Source organism: Anguilla rostrata, chromosome 8 (assembly GCF_018555375.3).
Source record: "Anguilla rostrata isolate EN2019 chromosome 8, ASM1855537v3, whole genome shotgun sequence".
Lineage (NCBI taxonomy): Eukaryota > Metazoa > Chordata > Actinopteri > Anguilliformes > Anguillidae > Anguilla > Anguilla rostrata.
The window spans coordinates 38397080-38416232 of record NC_057940.1 but is presented as its reverse complement, the minus strand read 5'-3'; the positions used below and the strand labels follow the sequence as shown (position 1 = coordinate 38416232).

The 19153-nt window shown below is 48.3% G+C and overlaps 1 protein-coding gene across 1 annotated transcript; it reads left to right on the top strand.

Moving 5' to 3' along the window:
- Nucleotides 1-262: 262 nt before the first annotated feature.
- On the top strand, nucleotides 263-19153 carry mylipa (myosin regulatory light chain interacting protein a). Its single transcript, XM_064348184.1, has 7 exons — nucleotides 263-518; nucleotides 1770-1960; nucleotides 10886-11071; nucleotides 13163-13360; nucleotides 13826-13990; nucleotides 14823-15231; nucleotides 17608-19153. The coding sequence occupies exons 1-7, from the start codon at nucleotides 432-434 to the stop codon at nucleotides 17785-17787; spliced, it is 1416 nt and encodes a 471-aa protein (XP_064204254.1). The 5' UTR covers nucleotides 263-431; the 3' UTR covers nucleotides 17788-19153.

The following is a 19153-nucleotide window of genomic DNA, read 5'->3' as shown; positions in this document are numbered from 1 at the left end:
AATCAGCGAACTAAGATTTCTGTCTGAAATAAATTAGCCAAAGTGTCCTCAAAACATCTTCCACGAGAAGTGCTGCGACTGCGACAAGTAAAAACAATGTAAAAAAAAACCAGACAGAGGGGGGCTCCACATGAGCCTTGCTCACTTTACCTCTGTTTGGTTTCGCCTGTATGAGACAGTACTTGCCGTTGGTCTGCTTATTCAAGCCCATATGGTACACGGGCTGTCATTGGTTACCTGCTAGCGTTTCAGGGAAGGCATTTCTTGCCTACTAGTTCATTGATACACAGCTGGGAGACAGTTAACACCGGACAGAGAGGAAGGCTGAGGAAGTGAATGAGGGCTTGATGTAGGGATTCAAAGGGGAAAGAGAAAGATTATCTTGTTATTTTCCAAAAAGGAAGGTCAGACCAAAGATATTGCAAGCCAAAATGCTTTGCCATGTTACACGACCGGATTCGGTGGTGATGGAGGTGGAGGTTGATACGAAGGCAAACGGCGAAGACTGTCTGAATAAGGTGATGCATCCTTTTCTGCTTTTAGCATTTATTAGCATTATGTTCTATTTTGTTATTATTAATAAGATATGCTACGCGTTTTTATTGGCCCATTTTTAATTTCTTATTTTTGCAATACTGAGTCAGAATCACGACCACAACTTTAATTTTGACAAATAATTGTAGTTTGGCATGCAAATGAAATAATCGAAATGGGTTCTAACCTTCTAGTTTATCAGCATGTGTGTGTAATTATTCATTACTGCGTTCGAAAGACATCTCGTTTAACCTAATGTGTACAGTCTGCTTAAATTTGCCATTCGAAATCGAAACACTCGAAGTGACTCGTGAAACATAATTCGTATCGCTGCAGCACACATTCGTTTAATTAAACAGAACATACTTTGTATTTATGTCACGATTCTGCGAGTGCAATGTAAAAAAAATTACAACTAAAAATATTCACAGAGTTAAGTGAAACTTAAAGCAGCCTAATTTGCATTGAAGCCGTGGAGATCGCTTGTGCGATAGGCGAGGTTACTATAGTTCATATGCGCCACCCGCAGATGTTTTGTCAACCTACTCCCGGTAAATGCATATGCTTTGTCAACAAGAAACGACCTACAAGTGGGAGTTTGCATTTCTTTTATTTGTGTGGTGTAAAAGGCAAACGGAAATTGCGGCATATAACAAATTAAACGTTTGAGGATTCGTGCTTAATCCAACATTATGCTATAGCCCACGCGAGGAAATTGTTTAAATGACGTGCGGATTCGAGATTGCAACGTGCGTCCAATTTTATGCCGTTTGTCATCCTCAGCACTATTTGCATTTTAATTTAATACGCTTTCATCACGAGAACTTCAAAGTAAAAAATAGTACCCACGTGTGAAATTGCCATGGCATCAGATTTCATTCATCTTGGCCGCTTATGAAGACACACTCGTGGTTGCATAATATCCCCCTTCCTGTCGTTGGTGAGGAGTGGGTATGCAGCCTTTTTAGGGGAAGGGATGTGCCAACACGTCTCTTGACATTGTTGTCGGTTTTACTAGTTTAGAATGATAGTAGCCTACTCATAAGCCATGCTGGACGTGGATGGTACTGTTCTAGAAGCTCTTCAGCTGAATTTCAGTTATCACATTTAATTAACTTTTTACTGTGGTCCATAAAATTATGCTTCCACAAAATGAAATAACTTTTTAAAGGCTATATTTACATTTCAGTGGTTATTCAATGTTTTTTCTTGTTACCCCCCCCCCCCCCCAACAGGTTTGTAGGAAGTTGGGAATAATAGAAGTGGATTACTTTGGGCTACAGTACTCTGGCAGCAAAGGAGAGAACTTATGGCTGAATTTGAGAAACAGGATCTCCCAGCAGATGGACAGCCTGACTCCATGCAGACTGAGGCTGCGAGTCAAGTTTTTCGTTGAGCCTCACCTCATACTCCAGGAGCAGACGAGGTACGTTGCTAGCCTGACTGCTAGCTAATGCCTGATTTACCACACCCGTCGATCGATCGCGGGCCAGCAGTGGCGAAATCTGGGCCCAATTAAATATTCACGCTGCTGCACTGGATACAGTATCGTACAGTTTCAGTTTCTGTTGTGGTGAATTGGACCTAGAGGCGGGAGGAATGTAATGCAAACCAGCCGACCTGTTTCACTGTAATGATACTACACACCAGAATGCCCTGTGGTAACCTCTGTCACTCGGTGTTACTGTAGGTCATTCGTTGTAATAAGAAAGGCATCAGGAAACGTGACCTCACTCTTCACACTCCTCCCCCCCAGGGCTTCAGAGCTTGGCACATTACAACTACTAGCTTTACTCAGAGGTAATTTGGCTTAAAAAAAAAAACATTTTTTACTGTTCATCTTGAGACGGTTTGAATCATTCTTTGAGTCATAATCACTATTGTGCAAAGAGGAGTCTTTACCAGTTCCACACACAGTTAATCAGGGGTGTGAGATATTTTTACGCCTCCCGGTTTCACATGTTCTAGGAGTTTTCTCTGTTTCGTACTTATCATCAGGTCCTGGCAAGACTCGATTTGTCACTCTTTTTCCATTCTTGTGCTCGGGCGAAGAGCTTCCCCCAGTCCCCCTCAAAAGTCTGCCAGTATCCTGTCCCTCTGCATGCAACACACGGACAGCTTAACGGAGATGAAGTTCAGTTAAACCGTTTGCGACGCCCCGCTATCATGGGTTAATTTGAGTTTGTGGTTTGTCGCTCAGTGCTTAAATTTGCTTAAGATCCGCTTTCTAAACAGCTCATGTCGAACGGCCCCTGCTTCACGTCCCTTGTGCGACAGCCCCTACAGCCAGACGAAGCAAGACTTCTTTAAGTGGCACGGTTACCGGATAGCATCCCTTTATTCGGTTCGTGAATTTGGAAGGGCGAGGGGAACCGGAGACCGCTCCCCAGTTCTCCTTTGGAGGACGCCCGGTCTGGCTCCGACCTCTGAGAGCTTAACACTGGTCATAAGCATATGGTGGAGGGAATTAGGGCCAAGGGCTGGGAGGGACGAAGGCTCGGGTTGCTAATTAAGCACGCGCACGTTTCTGGGGGGGGGGGGGGGCGCGCTAACAGGCTCCGGTCTCTCACTCCGAAGGCCAGACGCCCGCGCCCAGTGTCGCGGAAACTGGCCCAATCGAAGCCGCCGCTTTTCAGAGCCGGCGTGGAAAGAAAGCCGAGCGGGGAAAAAGAGCTTTGTCCGCCGGCCTCTCCAGTTCTTATCATTTCTGGAATGAAATGTTAAAAGTAGAGCTGGCCCAAGGCCGCCGCGGTCTTATTTCGGTCGCTCGGATAAGTGTATTGATTCCGCGTCGAGGTGGCCCCGCCGACGGAAAACAAAGGAGACGAAGTGAGCTAATTTATATGGCTCCCTTTTTAACGCTTCATAATGCTCTTTTTGTTCTCGAGTGCGGTTTGCGAATGCGAGAGCATGCAGGCACAATTCCACAGTTTTATCCAGTTGCTAGGAAGGCTAGGGCACGCTGGTGCCTGACTGTTAAAAAAATGCTTTCGCGGTGAGTAACGGGCTTTCAGAAGGCGCGTGATCTTCGTCGACGAAAGTTTAGAAGCGGCAAAAATGGCGGGCTCTGCCGTTTGGCGGCTGTGACTCAGTCCTGACTGGAAGGCTGAGGGGGCGAAGCTTCCGCCTGAGGAAAGGCCCTCTTATCGGTCGCCACGCTGTGGTTTGTGTGTGAGGGGCCCCTGCGTCTCAGGGTGTGCCAAGGGCGACTTTCACTACCCGTGTGAAACCTGGGCTCTGAATCTTTCCATTGTGCTGTGCAGGCTTCAGTGTACCACAACTTTACTATGGAACTTAAGTTCATAACAGGCTTTGAGTTTTTTTTGCTTCGTTTTTTGTAAAGTAATGGAATTTCATAACCGATTACTTTTATTTAATGTACACTGTCACACACTGCTTATTGGCATGTCAAAAACGCAAAGTTTAATGTGATTACATGTGTGTGATCACATTAATATTTACATAGTTTTTCCACATGTAATTGTGCAGGAACAAGAACAAAGGAATGTGAAACAGGACCATCTGAAGTCGGTCTTGATGGGCTTTTGCAGTCTCTCTTTTGAAAGGGCTTTCAGTGCCTTTCCTGTTCACACCTGTTGGCCATTAATGAAAGTGGCTCAGCAAGGGGTCCGGAGGTCAGTCAGTCATTTGGCAGACGCTCTTTATCCAGAGCGACGTGCAGCAAAGTGTAGTGGGGGTGCTGCTGGGCCAAGTGAGCCCGGGCTGGCGAGGCAAGAGCGCGCCCCGTTGCGAGCCCTTCGCCCGCGCCCGAACGGGCACGTGGGGTCGGGGCACGTTGACGCGGGCGCGGACGGGCCCTCGCGGCGCTGACGCAGAGCGCCGCGCTGACAGGTTTCTGTCGGCGCGGACGGTTACGTAAGCCCCCGTTGGTCTGCGCAGGGTTTCGGAGGGGGGGGGTTGCGCAAGCCTGTGTGGTGCAAACATTAAACGGGCCTGACCTAAAGTCAATATGCTTTCTGCCGCACTGCAAACATGCTTCTGAACACCTCAGAGCGCTTGTCAGGCAGGGCTGTGTTTGCGTCATTTCATCTGCAAGGCCAGTTGGCTTACAGCCCACGTGCATTGCTGTTTACTGACACAGCTCCACAAAGTCATTTAAAATATTTGTTTAAACATACTGGAAATTCAAGCACTCCTGGATCCCATTACCTCCCAGGCATCCAGGCCAAAGTTGTTCCAGCCCCCTGCAGTGCAATCTTGGGTACACACCCTCTCAAAAGGTCCAGTTCTGTCTCGCCAGAATCAGTCCTTGCGTTCCTACACTGCCTGGGCCCGGTAGACCAAACTCCGCATTAACCAAACATGCCACAGACACACAAGTATTCTGAGGTTAATAGTTTTGTGTTTATAAGTGGAGAAGTGTAATAACATGGGCCTGGAGCTGCTCCCCTGTTATTTGGGGGATTTGAAACCCCAGTCTCGGAGCAGGCTCAGCCTGGGCCCCTTTGTGGGATGTTTGTCTCCCTGCCCAGTTGGACAGACACCAGCGTTTCCCAGCATGCACCGCAGCCCCCCCGCCCCAGCGCACAGCGCTGTACCCTGAACGTGCCCAGCGCCCACGGAGGCGGGACGGGGCGAGGAGGGGAACGGCACGGGGGGGGTGGGGGGATGGGACGTGGCAGAAAACTAGCGGTTGCCCCGGGCCGGCCTGCCCCGCTGCGCCCGGGCGCGTGTGCCAAGGCCGCGAAAATCACCCGTCCCGTCCCCGTCATCGTCCCCGTCACCGGCCGGCCGTTTGAAATTCAGGTCAGGTTGCCGGGGGGGTTATCCGGCGAGGGCGCGCGGTTAATGCCGCCTCCATCCGCAGTGAATACGTCTGAAAAGGCCCGCTTCTAATTACTAATCTGCCACAGCACAGCAGACGGCCTCCATCTTACAGCCTGGGCCTGGCGCTTTGTGCTTGCTTTTCTCCCCGTGTTATAACTTAGAATGGGGGGGACTTCGCTGAGGTAAAAGAGTGTGTTTGAGGCTGAGGACGCTTTGCAGGCATAAGGAGAAATCGACGAGGGAACAGTCCTAGTAGCTAGTGTAGATGGGCACATGCTTGCTTGCACCAGTGAATACCACCCCCCCCCTTCCCCACCTTGCCCTGTCACTCATCTCCCTAATCAGACAGTGGGGGTGAATTTTTAGAGTGGCATGATGGGATTCAGTTATTCCCGTTCCTTGTGAGGGGCGGGCGGCCAGACAAAAGGGCCCGCTCCTCTGTGTGGCACTGCAGAACAGGCCGCCGGGACGACAGGTTTCACTAATTACAATTTCTCTGCTCCGCTTGAATCCATTGTCAGCCGCTTTTCGAACTGGAACGATTTACGGAATTAGACGGTCATTTCCGTCACTCGGTGTCCTGACCGCAGTTGCACTTTTCACAGTCTGTTTTCTTTTTAGCTTTTTTTCCCTTCCCAAAGTAGTCTTTTGCCCTGTGATTGTTTTTCCACTTTCCACTCCGCGTCTGAATAATCGCTGGTCACTTTTTGGTGCCAGTTTGTGAGTTAATTACGGCAGTTTGTGTGTCAGGCCTCGATGGCGGTCTTGGCAACTGCCAGCTCTCTTTTCCTTTTATGACCGCTTTAGCGTCTCGGTGTTCTAACCTTGACGTTTCTGCAGTCTTAATGACGCGGCCGATCACTCACGCTTGACTTCGCGCCGCCAGCGCCGCGGCGGCCAATCCGGCTGGCTTTGGCTCGGAAAATAGGCGACGTAACCTAAACCAGTTCGGTTTCAAAAAGGAGCATAGACTTAGTATTCAAAGCAACAGTACATTTCTGTTTATAAAGTAACTAAGTAACTGCGGCGAGCTTTGTCTTTCTCAGCAAACGGCCCCAGTCCTTCTTTCAGACGCGGTTCGTTACGCGGTGTCGGGTTCAAACTGCCAGCTGTTCTTTTAGGGATGTTGCCGTGCCATTAGGGTTCACAGCGAGGTTCGCCTGAGGCGTGTGTACTGTTTTCGTGTTACTGTCATTCACTGTTTTCGAACAGACAGCCAAACCAGGAAATTGGCTAGTAAAGACTTCAGCGTGGTAAACAAGAGCATGTGATAAATGCAGATCGCGTGGAATGAAAAAAAACAACAAAAAAAAAAACAAAGTGGTTAATGCCGATTGTTTCTAGCATTAGCTAGAGCGTGACAGGCTTGTTTGCTGGAAGTGGGCGTGCCCACCGCGTCAGGCTCTGGTGTTACTTCAGGTCATTGACTCAGAATAACCTTCAGTGTATAGCCTCAAGCCATGTCACTCGTCAGCTCAGAAACCACATTGTTGCTGCCGGAGCCGGTGTCCAACGAAAAAAAACGACTCCTGTTCTGATTGGCCTGCGGTTTCTGTCGCTAGGCAGACACTTCTGGGTTTCATTTCGCAGGAACTTTCTTTTTTCGTGTTTATCGCTGAAATCGGGCAGTCTGGGGATATGGTTCGATGGCAGCTGTTGATATCGAGAGGGTAAACGGTCACGATCAAGAAAGATCAGTCCTTTCGGTTCATCCCCCGCACTTTAACGTTAACTGTGAGGGCTTCGGCTTTAATGTCTGTTCTTAAGGCGTGCTTCTAAAAATGTGTGCGAAATGACGCAAAGCACATAACTCTCTGACTATATGTCTCTGTCAGGTCCAAAGAAAATCATTATGGTCGGACTAGATTGCATATTAAAGTTATCTCCTGGCAGAAATCATTAGCCCTGGGGGTGATAAAATGTAAAATGGCTTCAGGGCCCAGTACCACTTTACAAGGACAAAGCTGGAGTTTCAGGAGTAATTTTCTAACTGTTAAGCAGATGAGAACATTGAAAGCTATTATACGCTAGCTATAGGCCTATATTTTGCTCTCAGCTGGAGGGCTGACATCATGCCAACTTTCTGAATGGAAAATTGTGGTTTTTGTTTTTTAATTTTCACTCTTTCTTAAGTGAAAATGGGATAGGCTAGTGTGTGAAACAGTGACTGAAATGTTGGGTTAACAGTTCTAGAACATTCTCCTCTTCTCTCAGGTCCAAAGCAGTGACCTATTTCCTATGGCAATAAGTGTTTGAGCTTCGCAAGTGAATTATAACGGAGCTCTTCATGTGAAAAGATGGATTTTGAGTCCAGCGTCTCTGTCTGGGGGCAGCCAGGCCTGATACGGGTGTCTTGTCAGAGGTAGCAAAAAGCAAAGAGGTTCAGTGGCCTTACCGCCAGCCATCTTGTGTTGATCAGCATCGAGTCTGTTTACACGCAGCCAAAGTCAGGAACAGAACATTCGAATCTGGTCCATTTGCCTCCGGGCAAGAATAAAATAAAAATAAAACACCAGGCGTGCTTGCCAAAACATGTACAGAGACCAGGCTTGGGAGGAGAAGCGAGTTTGTATTAGGCCTATGTTCTGAACCTGTTTTTCAATAACGCAGTTTGTGAAATTGGCAAAACATTTGCGGTTGTATCATTTGAGCTGTTTCTGCTTTGAGGCACGGTTGAATCACACCTCTTCGTACAGTTTTGCCCTGACATTAATTTAAGTGTTGAAACTGCGCGTCGGTACAGCTCGTCTTTCGCGCTGCTGATCGATGCAGTGCAGCTTCGCGGCCCTCGACGTTTCCCTCTCCCCGCTCGACGGGCTCGTCGAGAAAGACCTTCGCTCTTTTCCATTTCCCTTTCGATGAGTTCTTTACAGGCTAGCCGTGCGCACCATTCCGGGGCCCCTCCCCGTATCCCCATAAATCAGCACCCTGGAAGGGATGCGGGTCGTAAAGCAGGGAAAATAAACCTCGTCTCTCATTTCTCTTTCGTTTCTTTCCCCCGGCCCGGACTGGGTGTTCTTGGGAAGCCGCCCCTGCAGTTGGTCTGGGACAGATCATCTTACGCCGAGGCATCATGGAGTCGCCGGCCAGCTGCTTTGAGTGGGCCCTGCGTACGGTTTTGTATTCGGGGTGGGGGGTGGTGTGTGTATGTGAATAACAGAGACCTAAGGCTCGAGAAGCGCTGAGTATTCCCCTTTTGCACAATGACTCCCCACCCACATGACCACCACTGTTAGATGACCTATGAACCCTGGCAGAGTGATGGTGGCACCTGGCCCTCTGTCAGGCCACCGTATGTACGCAGCCAGAACCAAACGTTCACCGGTAAGGCCGCACACATCCTCCAGATGGCGGCTGTGCGTGACCCGGCCTTGGCAATTGCATCTGCGCCACCCCGGAGCTAATATCTCCGCCATTTTGATGAAAAGCTTGGCTTCCGGCTTTATTGCTGCCAGTGCCCTTTCGGGCCGGGTCAGCTGGCCTGCCGGGAAACGTGGCGATGCGCCTCCCCCTCACAGCCGAATTACGGTAGATCTCGAGCATTTCTACGATTGTGCCATGTTTTTTTTTTTTGTTTAGTGGGAATCCGAGTTAATTTTCACGTTTTGAGCGTTGCGGACTGCCCGCACAAACAGGGTTTTGTTTGGCGTCGTGCGTTCTTGCTCCAGGGGGACGTGGAGTGTCCGATAGTAACCTTTGGGGCGTGTCCTGCGTTCGCCTGCCAGGTAGCTCGACTGTTTGCTGCGGGGGTTCGTTTATCTCGCGGCAGGGACTGACACAAAGGGGCATTGTTGCCGCTAATCTGATCTGCAAGAGAGGCATGCGAACTGGGGACCCACGTCATGCCCGAGGCTCGCTCTGCTGAAGCTGTGACTGTTGTCTTCTGATCTCCTCCTCCTTGCACTTCCACTTTTCTTTTGTGATACTAAAAGTTCCCCGATTGAAGGATGCGATGGGCTGTGTGATTTAAGTGTTTATTTGCATAACACGAACAAACGCCACTGCCCTTTGGTTTTCGCTTTGATAGTTTTTCTTTAATAGTTCTTGCTGTAGACTTGAGAGGGGAGTTTTCGCTTACTGGCAAGGCTGAGGGGAAGTCTGATCAGAAAAAACAAAGGGCAATCTGTGACTCCAGAATGTTCCGTCTAACAGTGGAAGACACACGATTCATTGCCTTCTCTTTGTACTGAGCTACAAGCAAGGGAGGGAGGGTGACGGGTGCCCATCTTACAAGAGACGTTCTGGCAGTTTCTGTGGGTTTCACTTGCAGGACAAGTGGCCACCAGTTGTCGTATTGAACAATGATAGCTTAAGGCTAACATGTCTGGATGTTTTTTTGTGTGTTGTCTTTCCTGAGCCTGTACAGTACATTATTCATCTGTCTCAAACTGTTTCTGTCAGGCAAGAATAGTATGGTTTGATTCGACATTTCCAAACAAATGTGGACATGTACACAGAATGTCAACTTATGGTCTTTTGTTTAATTTATGGTTAGATTTCCTGAGGGTAGTGGTATCTTTCTTGAAAATATCTTTTTCTTTTAAAGCACATGTTCATCTCTTGCATCAGATTATGTCTGAATGGCTCTTCTAACCAGACGTCTTACATTACATTAGGTTTATTTGCGCTTTTATCCAAAGCGATGTACAGTAAGTGCATACCAAAGGTCATTGGAACGTATATTCTGTTGTACTCCCTGTCGGCCTTGGTAAAAATACAAAGAACTTTTGATGAAAAGAATTGGTATAGAGGGATTGCGCATATGGGTCTGCACGTGCAATTACATAAGCATTGTGGAACTCGGTATCATATAGCTTTGATTCCACTGGTGGGTCTGACACAGGAGAAGAGAGTGGCAACCAAAGGGATTTGACCCAGTCAGGATTGAGATAAACCACCATCAATTTACAAAAAGACAGAATGAGAACCTTGTTGTTGCTTTAGGGATTTTTTCCCCCGTTTCTTTGCCTGTGCTTGTGTCGCTGAACGGAAAGGGGGCCATTTTGGCTCCGGTGCAGCTATCGCACGCGGCTCACAGGCTCGGCTTATCGCTTGGAAGCACGCTGCCGGGGTCACGAATGCCCGGCAGTGCGGCAGCAGCGCTGGCTGCGACATCACACCGCGCTTTGATAAGAGCTGAACTCCCTACGCCGGCAGACGAAAGCCGCTGTAAAGTCTGTCTGAGGCCGTTATGTAAAGAGGCAAATCTTTAAAGCCCCTTTTTCAACTTGTGTGTTGAAGCCCTCTTTTCCCCTGCTGACAAAAATGAATCTTTGGGCATAATAAATTTCTGCGTTGTTGGTGTATTCTTTTGTAGTGCCGATGCTTTGATGATGTGTCTGTTTGTAAGGGAGTGTAAGAGGTGCTTTTTTTCACTCTCTCTCCTCAGGTGTGTGTACGTGTATGCGTGTTTGTGTGAGAAAATGAGAGACGAACGCTTGCTCTGTGAACCTCCCCTCGGACGTCTGTTCTACTGTACTTTCGATTCCTGTTCCCCTGTGCGTGACTCCTGCTCTGAGCAGCGGATGTGACTCTTCCTCCTCCTCCTCCTCCTCCTCCTCAGGCACCTGTTCTTCACGCACGTCAAGGAGGACCTCCACTGTGGCCACCTGCACATGGGCTCCGAGCAGGCCGAGGAGCTGAGCGCTCTGCTCGCCCAGGCCGAGTTCGGGGACTACAACCAGAACACAGCCAAGTACTGGTACACAGAGCTGTGCGGGACGGAGCCCAGCCCCGCCACTGTCAACAGGTAAGACCAATAAACGCCTGCGTCGACCTCCGACCTGCGCTCAGAACACGCATTCCTCAAAACCTGCCAGTGAGCTATTTTTAAATGTTTTTTTCTTTCTGTTGCGCCATGTTCTGAGAACATGTGAAGCTTAGTTCTAGCGTTTTGTTTTTAAAATGAAGGCAAATTGCAGCAACATTGACTCTTAGGCCTTCATATGTAAATCTTGCTTTACTTTTGGTCCGAAGCCAAGCAGTTGGCACTTGTCCTTAAAAAGTCTAGCAACCGAAAAAGTGTCGAGCGCAGTTGTTGTCGAGGTGACGAGGCCCGATACGCACCTTAATTAAGCTTCCGCGGGGCTGAATCTGTTTTTCTAGCTGACGCTAAAACCGTTCTTTTTTTTTTGCAACCGGCAGGTTGGCATTTAAAAACAAGAACTCATGGTCCCAGTAAAAATAGCATCACTGACTGTGTGAACGCGCGAGCCAGAGCGAGAGCGGAGACAGCCGGCGAAGCGTGTGGCACGGTGCTGGTGCTCTCGCTCCTCTCCCTCTCCCCGGCGCTCCTTGGAACGGGCCGCTTGTTTTTCCCGAGAATCAACAAAACATGTTGTTGCGCCTCCCGCGGTCTGTCATCATGTCCCCGGAGCGTCAATCATTTATCGCCGAGACTTTGTAACGGTGGCCTGTTTTCTACCGTACCTTGACATCCTAACTTTGAAGTAAATGCCACCTCGCTTCCAAAAACGTTTAAAGATTTGCCAGGCTCGTTAAATCGGAATTTATTATGAGGACGATATGGTGTATGAGCTTAGACCAAAGACCGGTTGTTTAAAGTGAGTCATTGGTTAGATCGGTTATTTTGTTTACTGTTTCGGTTAGGCTAACCTTTGGTGTTATTGTACGCATAAAGTGAACAGTACCTTTACTACAAATAAAAATAGACAAGCTTAAAAACATTAAGTATGGCTCCCTAACATGAGGAAACACTGTTTCTAAAACTGGTTTAAAGGCATTTCATTTTAGATTAACTGTGAGGTTGCTACACATTCAGCTCCCTTACAAAATGGTTCAGAAGGTGACTTGCATGCAACCCAGTCTGTACCCAATCAGTACGATAAATTTTGATGTACATAAACTCCGTGTTGCAAATGCAAAATAAATGGTTATGAAAAAGCTATTACTGCATAATAGTTTTAGCCTAATAGCCTGCCTGCCAAATTAGCCTTTTTTTCATGTATAAGATCTGAGGCATTTGTTTTCCCAAACGTAATTTGTTTTCCACGAAGAAAGGGTAGCGCGGTTGGTTGACATTTGAAAGGAAAGTTCAGGCATTATCCAGACTCTGGCTTCTCATGATACTACGGTGGGTCAGGTCACCAGATTTGTTTTTCTGTTCCTGCCACAGTGCAGCTTGAGGAAGCATTTGCTGAAATTAGATTTGGTAACTGGGTGCGCTACTTTTTCCATCCAATTAATGGATTTTCAGGCGAGTTTCAGAAGATCTGAAAATCCCCTCATTAGGTCGGAAGGAGTTTGGAAAAGAGCTGTCCCCCTCGCCCTCTTTCTCTACCTCTCCCTCTCCTCCCCCCCTCTCTAACGCTCTCTCTCCCCTTTGAGCTCTTTCTCACTGTCTGTCTCTGTTTCTGTCTTTCTCACACCTTTCTGTGCTTTTTTTTTTTTTTTTACCATTCCTGAATGGTATATTTTCATTCTGTTCTTTCATCCACACTAACAACTGTATTAAAAAATCCGCTGAGCATTGGAGAGGCTACAGAATGCCTGTAAACACAGAGCACCGCGGCCCTGTAAAACCACTGAGCGCTGTATGAGTGACTAGCACCATCTGTCAGATAGCTGGGCCTCGGGGCGGTGGGTGGATGAGGAAATTCCAGGCACCTGTGTGTGGGGGGGGGGCTGAGACAACCTTGCAATTTTGGCTTTTTTGCTGCTTTTATATGCGCTCAGCATGTCCTGTCCCGCGATTGGCCGGGGGGCCTCGCATGAACACGTGGGCCAATCCCGGCAGAGCGTGTGCATCGTGAAACACGGGTTCTGTGCAGCGTTTGCATCCGGACTGACGAACCGCGCGTGTTTGTTTTCCCGTCGGCAGCATCATCGCGAAACACAAGGAGCTGGAGGGGCTGAGCCAGGCCTCGGTGGAGTACCAGGCCCTGCAGCTGGTGTCCTCCCTGGAGCACTACGGCGTGGAGTGGCACTGGACCCGAGACGCCGAGGGCCAGCGGCTGGCGGTCGGCGTGGGGCCCGAGGGCATCGCCATCTGCAAGCAGGACTTCACCCTGGTGAACAGGTAAGCAGGGCGCGGCTCCACGCGGCAAGGACAACAAAGCGTGCTATGCAGCCCTGGAGCCTTGCGGCTATGCAGCACGCATGGTATGCACAATGTGCAGCATGCATAGTATGCGCAATGCACGCTCGCTATGCTGAATCATACTGGCAAAGGAGGCCACGTGGAGGTCACCAACAGGTGTCTACGCTAACGTGCTTCTAGTAAGACCTGAAACTGCTCAGAGTTCTATGCAGTGGAGTGCTAATTCCATCTGCTTTGATGATACAACTGGGGCAGCCATGTTAAAATCTTTTACTACTGAAAGACAAAGTTGACAAGGTTGAATCTGTACTGTTAAGAATAGAGAGATTAAGCCTTGCCATTTTATTAAAATTCAATATCATTTAATTTGAGATGTTTTGTTAGCACGCACCATGGCTCAATTTCATGCATTCACTGACAAAACCTATGTTCTTTTTATTCAAGGATTTCGTATCCAATTATACAAATAGCAACCCAATCGGGAAAGAGTGTGTACCTGACCATCACAAAGGAAACCGGAGACAGCGTGGTGCTGTTCTTCAAGCTGATCAGCACCCGAGCAGCCAGCGGACTGTACCGGGCGATCACGGAGACGCACGCCTTCTACAGGTGAGGGTCCGTCCGCTCGTACCTGTGTGTGGCTGGGGAACGTGTCCACGTGGAACCTAATTTTTTCTGAGGTGATGAATAAAATAAAAAAAGTGCAGTTGGAAGAAAAGCAGTTGTTAATGGCCTTTTGTCGTGAATTGATCCTGCGGCTTTATGCGTTAGATAATTCCCCAAACCAGTCGTGCATGGAGTTTGCCACTCCTGGCACAAAGCTTTTCCGAATGCCACCGGGGAGCACTTTGCTCGCGTATTGTTCCCTGGAACTCGCGCAGTAATTGCCAATAATGCAGGTTTTAAGTTCTCTCTCCCTCTGATGTGTCCCCTGTTGTGGGTCAGGTGGAATATGCTCACTCGAGATGGCCACAGGCTTATATTTATTCGATGGCTTTCTGAGGATGTTTTTTATCGTGGAAAGCGGTTTGACATAATCACGGTTTTGATTGAGTTTTTTTTTAAAAGAGAAGCTGCCTTTAAAGAGATTGATTAAAGCAGCTGCGGCTGTTTTTTAGCCTTGAGGAACAGATGGCTTGCGTGTTCTGAAGGAGACGGGTCCGCTTTTTGGGCCGTAAAATCGTAAACCGCAAAGCGGAGAATTTGTTACAATCTCACATCTGCAGCGGCCTTGCTGGGGACGTATTAGCGTTAATGAATGTCTTTGATCAGAAAATTTAGTCACACATTCACCAAGTGCAAGCTGTTTTGACTGGGTCTATCTTGTACGCATTCACAGAACTAAGTACAGTGCTGAACGCAGTGGCTGAGAGGACAGCGTTTGATTTTTAAACCATGGCGACCCCAGTCTAACCGAGTGCGTTCTCTGCGACCGCCCCAGGTGCGACACGGTGACGAACGCGGTCATGATGCAGTACAGCCGCGACTTCAAGGGCCACCTGGCCTCGCTGTTCCTCAACGAGAACATCAACCTGGGCAAGAAGTACGTCTTCGACATCCGCCGCACGTCCAAGGAGGTGTACGACCACGCCCGGCGGGCGCTCTACAACGCGGGCGTGGTGGACCTGATGACGCGCGCGGGCGAACGCTCGCCCTCGCGCTCGCCCCTCCGGGCGTCGGACGGGCGGCAGGACTGCGGCAGCTGCCGGCAGAGCCTCGCCCTGCAGGAGAAGCTGCAGAAGCTGCGGGAGGCGCTCCTGTGCGTGCTGTGCTGCGAGGAGGAGATCGACTCCGCCTTCTGCCCCTGCGGTCACATGGTCTGCTGCCGGACCTGCGCCGCCCAGCTACAGGTGAGCGCCCTCTACTGGAGAGTCCGTTTTAGAGCACGGGGTCTCGGGTTCGGGCCCTGGAGCGCAGCGGTTTCTGCTGCTCTTTGGTGCGTCGAGCCGATTGAAGTCGCTGATTGGCTAAAGAGTCCACGCACTGTTTCCAAGGTGAAAGTAGCCACACAAAAAAAACCTGCAGACTGCGGTGCTCTAAGACTAGAGTATGACTTCCTTGGTTAACAGGTTCAGTTACAATAGGTTTTAGGTGCATTGAATATACAAAAATATTTAAAAGAGGAACAGATTTGGACCAACATCTTAGAGTTCAAAAATGCAAACCAGGAAACCGTTTAAAAAAAAAAAACCAGATCAGGAGTGTTTCTGCCCTCTGTTTATGTCGTTCCTACGAAGCAGTAGTGCAGCATTTGCTGTTACGCCGCCAGCTCTTACATATTTCTTTCTGCTCCAGCTCGAGCTGCTGTGTAAAATGGCGGTCATAGTGGAGCTCGTCTGCCAAGGGCAGCGGGAGGCCAGCGCAGTATTTGAGCTATGCGGGGAAAGGCAGGTGTTTATGTACAGAACAAAAGGGCGGGGCCGACTATCTGACATACAATGGAAAAAACAGCGGGAGAGGAAAGCTTTTGCTGACAGACATATTGACTACGGCGCGGATAAGCAAGCCGCATTGCGCAACTGAAATCTTTCTGATACGGCAGATTAAACATTGGTTTAAAAAGTGGTGCGGAACGAAAACAAAAGTTCGCGCGCCGCTGTTGTCGTGCTTCGCCGTCTTGCAGACGTTTTTCTGCTGCTTAACTGGGCGGCAGCCGCGCGGGAACACGCAGCGCGAATCACGCGGCCCTCCGTCCTGAGGCCCCCTCAGCCACGGCTCCGCCTGGCCTCCAGCTCCGCGCTAAACGGCGAGAGAGAACAGCTCGGTTGTCCCGGCGACCGACGCGGACGCCTTCGTGACCCCCCGCCGTTCGCAAATGAGAGAACGCTCCCGCGGGGTCAGTTAACGAACGAGAGAGGGGAGCGATCGTCTGGCTCTTCTAGATTAGACAGCGAGCACCCTGGGACTGTGGAGGCCTGGGAGCGATTGAGAACGTGGAGCGAGACTGCGGGTGGTTTCCGTTCGCTAACAGCGTGTGTGTTGTGTGTACCGCTGTGAAACTTTTCCTATCCATTATTTTCCTCATTGAAGAATTAAAAACTTATGTCCTACATACATCTGGTTCTTGTTACCCAGTGTTTACTCTAATGGAAAAAACACTGGCTTATTTTGAGTTATACATAAATGTCATTGTTTGTCAGTTGTAAGTCATACATTCTCTGTGGTTTTAAGTATAGGCCATATTAGTTTTGCTATTTCGACTTGATCTAAAATCCGTACGAAGACAATTGTTTGTAGCGCTCGACGGGCACTGTAAGTGGTTTTGCATCCTGCTCGCGCTGGAGCAGATTCATTTGCCATTTCAGGAACCTCAAACAGCGCCGACCCTGGTATCATAGCAACAGCCTACGCCACCTCCCGCACTCTTGCACCTCTTCGCAGTTCCCGGCCAACTCCAGCAAATCAACTCTCTTTATGGAGCTCTGCTGGAACCGCAGTGGTCCCCTGATCCCCAAAGTAGCGCGTAATATTCTGCTAAATTGCTTCAGGTGGAAAATTCAAAACCGGAGAATTAACCCATTCAAGCGATTTGCCAGTGATTTCACAGTGAAAAATGAGATTTCTTATCGCACGAGTCAGCGCGGGGGGGAGGGGGGGGAGGGGAAAATATCAGTGTCGCGCGTTTGATGCCCACGATTACTTCCTGCATTACACGTTTCACTGCCTGCGCGAGGGCTCGGAACCGGAGGTCCTCGTGAATTATGCAGTGCGGCCGACTTTGTCAGCAGATGAGATTTTAAGGTTATTTAGCTCAGGGGGACTTAGCCTGTGCTTACCTGATCCAAAAAGAGAATTTTAACAGGCGGGCTTTCTGTGCAGCCAGCAGTCGGGTAGTCGACAGCCCTCCCTTTGCAGTTCAGTTGTGGTGGTTGTGTTCGGGCTGCTATCGAGAGAAGCTTAGCAATGACAAAAAAGCGTGAAATTGTATTGGCTGTTCAAGATTCACGATTCTATGAGAAAAGAATAAAACAAATTATGAGCTTTTCAGCACTTAAGCTTCATAACGGGCGTCGATTTAATGCGTACATTCAACCCAAACGCCTTCTTTCAAATGCTTATTCCACGAAATGTCATATTTATGTTTGTCTGTCCGTGTTAAAACGGAAAGAGATCTGCTGAGAATTTTCAGGGAAGCCTCCCTGAAACAGTCCCTGTAAATGCTTCTGTGTAAATGTGAAGGTTATCCGTGGAGCATCCCGCTAAACCTCGCGTGTTTCCCTCCGCAGTTGTGTCCCGTGTGCCGGTCGGAGGTGGAGCACGTGCAGCACGTCTACCTGCCCACCTGCGCCAGCCTGCTGAGCCTGGCGGCGACGGACAGCGCCCCCTCGCCCATCCACCGGCCCACGGCCCCCAGCAACTGCCACACCAAGGACTACCCCGCCAATGAGAAGATGTGTCAGACGTAAAGGAGCCCGCTCCTCCCGGATTGTATCCGTCTTCGTCCGTCCGTCCGTCCGTCCGTGTTCCGTGTCGCTTACTTGCTACTCCGATAGGACTTTCGATCCGTCGTTGCGAAATTCTTTTTAAAAAGCCAATGAGTATGTGTTTTCTTTCATTTTTTATTTAATTTCAGTATACCAGTAATTTTTTAATATATATATATATAAACGTATCAGTTGACCTGGTGTGAGCATTAGCAGTAGGGATTCGTTTGTGTGTTTGTCGTTGTTTTCCCTCCATATTTTTCTGCATAACTATTTTTGGCACGAAGCCTGAAACTTTTGTACGGGGAGGAAAACGATGCTGTATTTTATTACGTAAAAACCCATATTCATACTCCTTTACTCATTTCACATTTTTAGCTTTCTTTTAATCGTGTTTTCTCATCCCAAACTCATTTACAGTTTAACATGGAACATGGTATGTTCTTTTAATTGTATGTGTGTTGGTTTTTTGCCAATGATAAGGTATTTTTTGGGCAAGAGAGCACAAACATGGTCTAGCACTAAATCACGAAAAGATGAGGGATGTGTCATTATTTCTGTGGCGGCTGTTTGCTCACACGCAGATCTGAGCATTCTGGAAATGTCTCCAACTCTCCAAAGGCGTAAATGGCTGACAGACACTCCCACCAGCTGACAAAAATAACCCATAATGCATGAATAAACTTTCTTCAGCAAGTCAGAGGTTTCTCTATGAGTTGGCTTCAGTATCTGGTAGAGGGGTGAAAGCTTGAAATGGTCTGAGAGGCTGTTGTCCTTTTTGATCATATACACAAGTCTGACATGAAAGCAGTTGGATTTGTATGTACATAATTACCCTAATTTGGACAATTAGTGATTAGACCTTAATGCCCCACCTATCAGTTCGTGCTTTTTAAGCCACTTTTACTTTAATGAGATCAGCTAGTGTGTTCTTTAAGAGTACTAGACGATCTGCCAGTGCAATATTAGCTTTCGTGGAAAGCAAGAGTTTTGGGTGGGTAGGAAAACTATATTTAAAAAATCAACACTGTCACTTTACCACAAAGGTTCCCAAGTGTATTATCCATAGGGTTTGCCTTAATGTAGCAACACAATGTGTTCTGTATGCATTCTTGTTCTTTGCACAGCTATTTGTCTAAAAAAGTAAAATAATAGGATTTTTTAATGACAAGTTTCAGCACTGTTACTGCAGGGGATGTTTTTTTCCTATTTGTATAACTAGGCAACTAGGGTTTTTTCTGTTGAAAGCGAAACCTATGCTCTGTAAATGTAGAAATAACTTAAGATATTTTATATTTCTTTGACAAGAACGTATCAATAAAGGATGTTTTTTTAAAATAAAAACAAA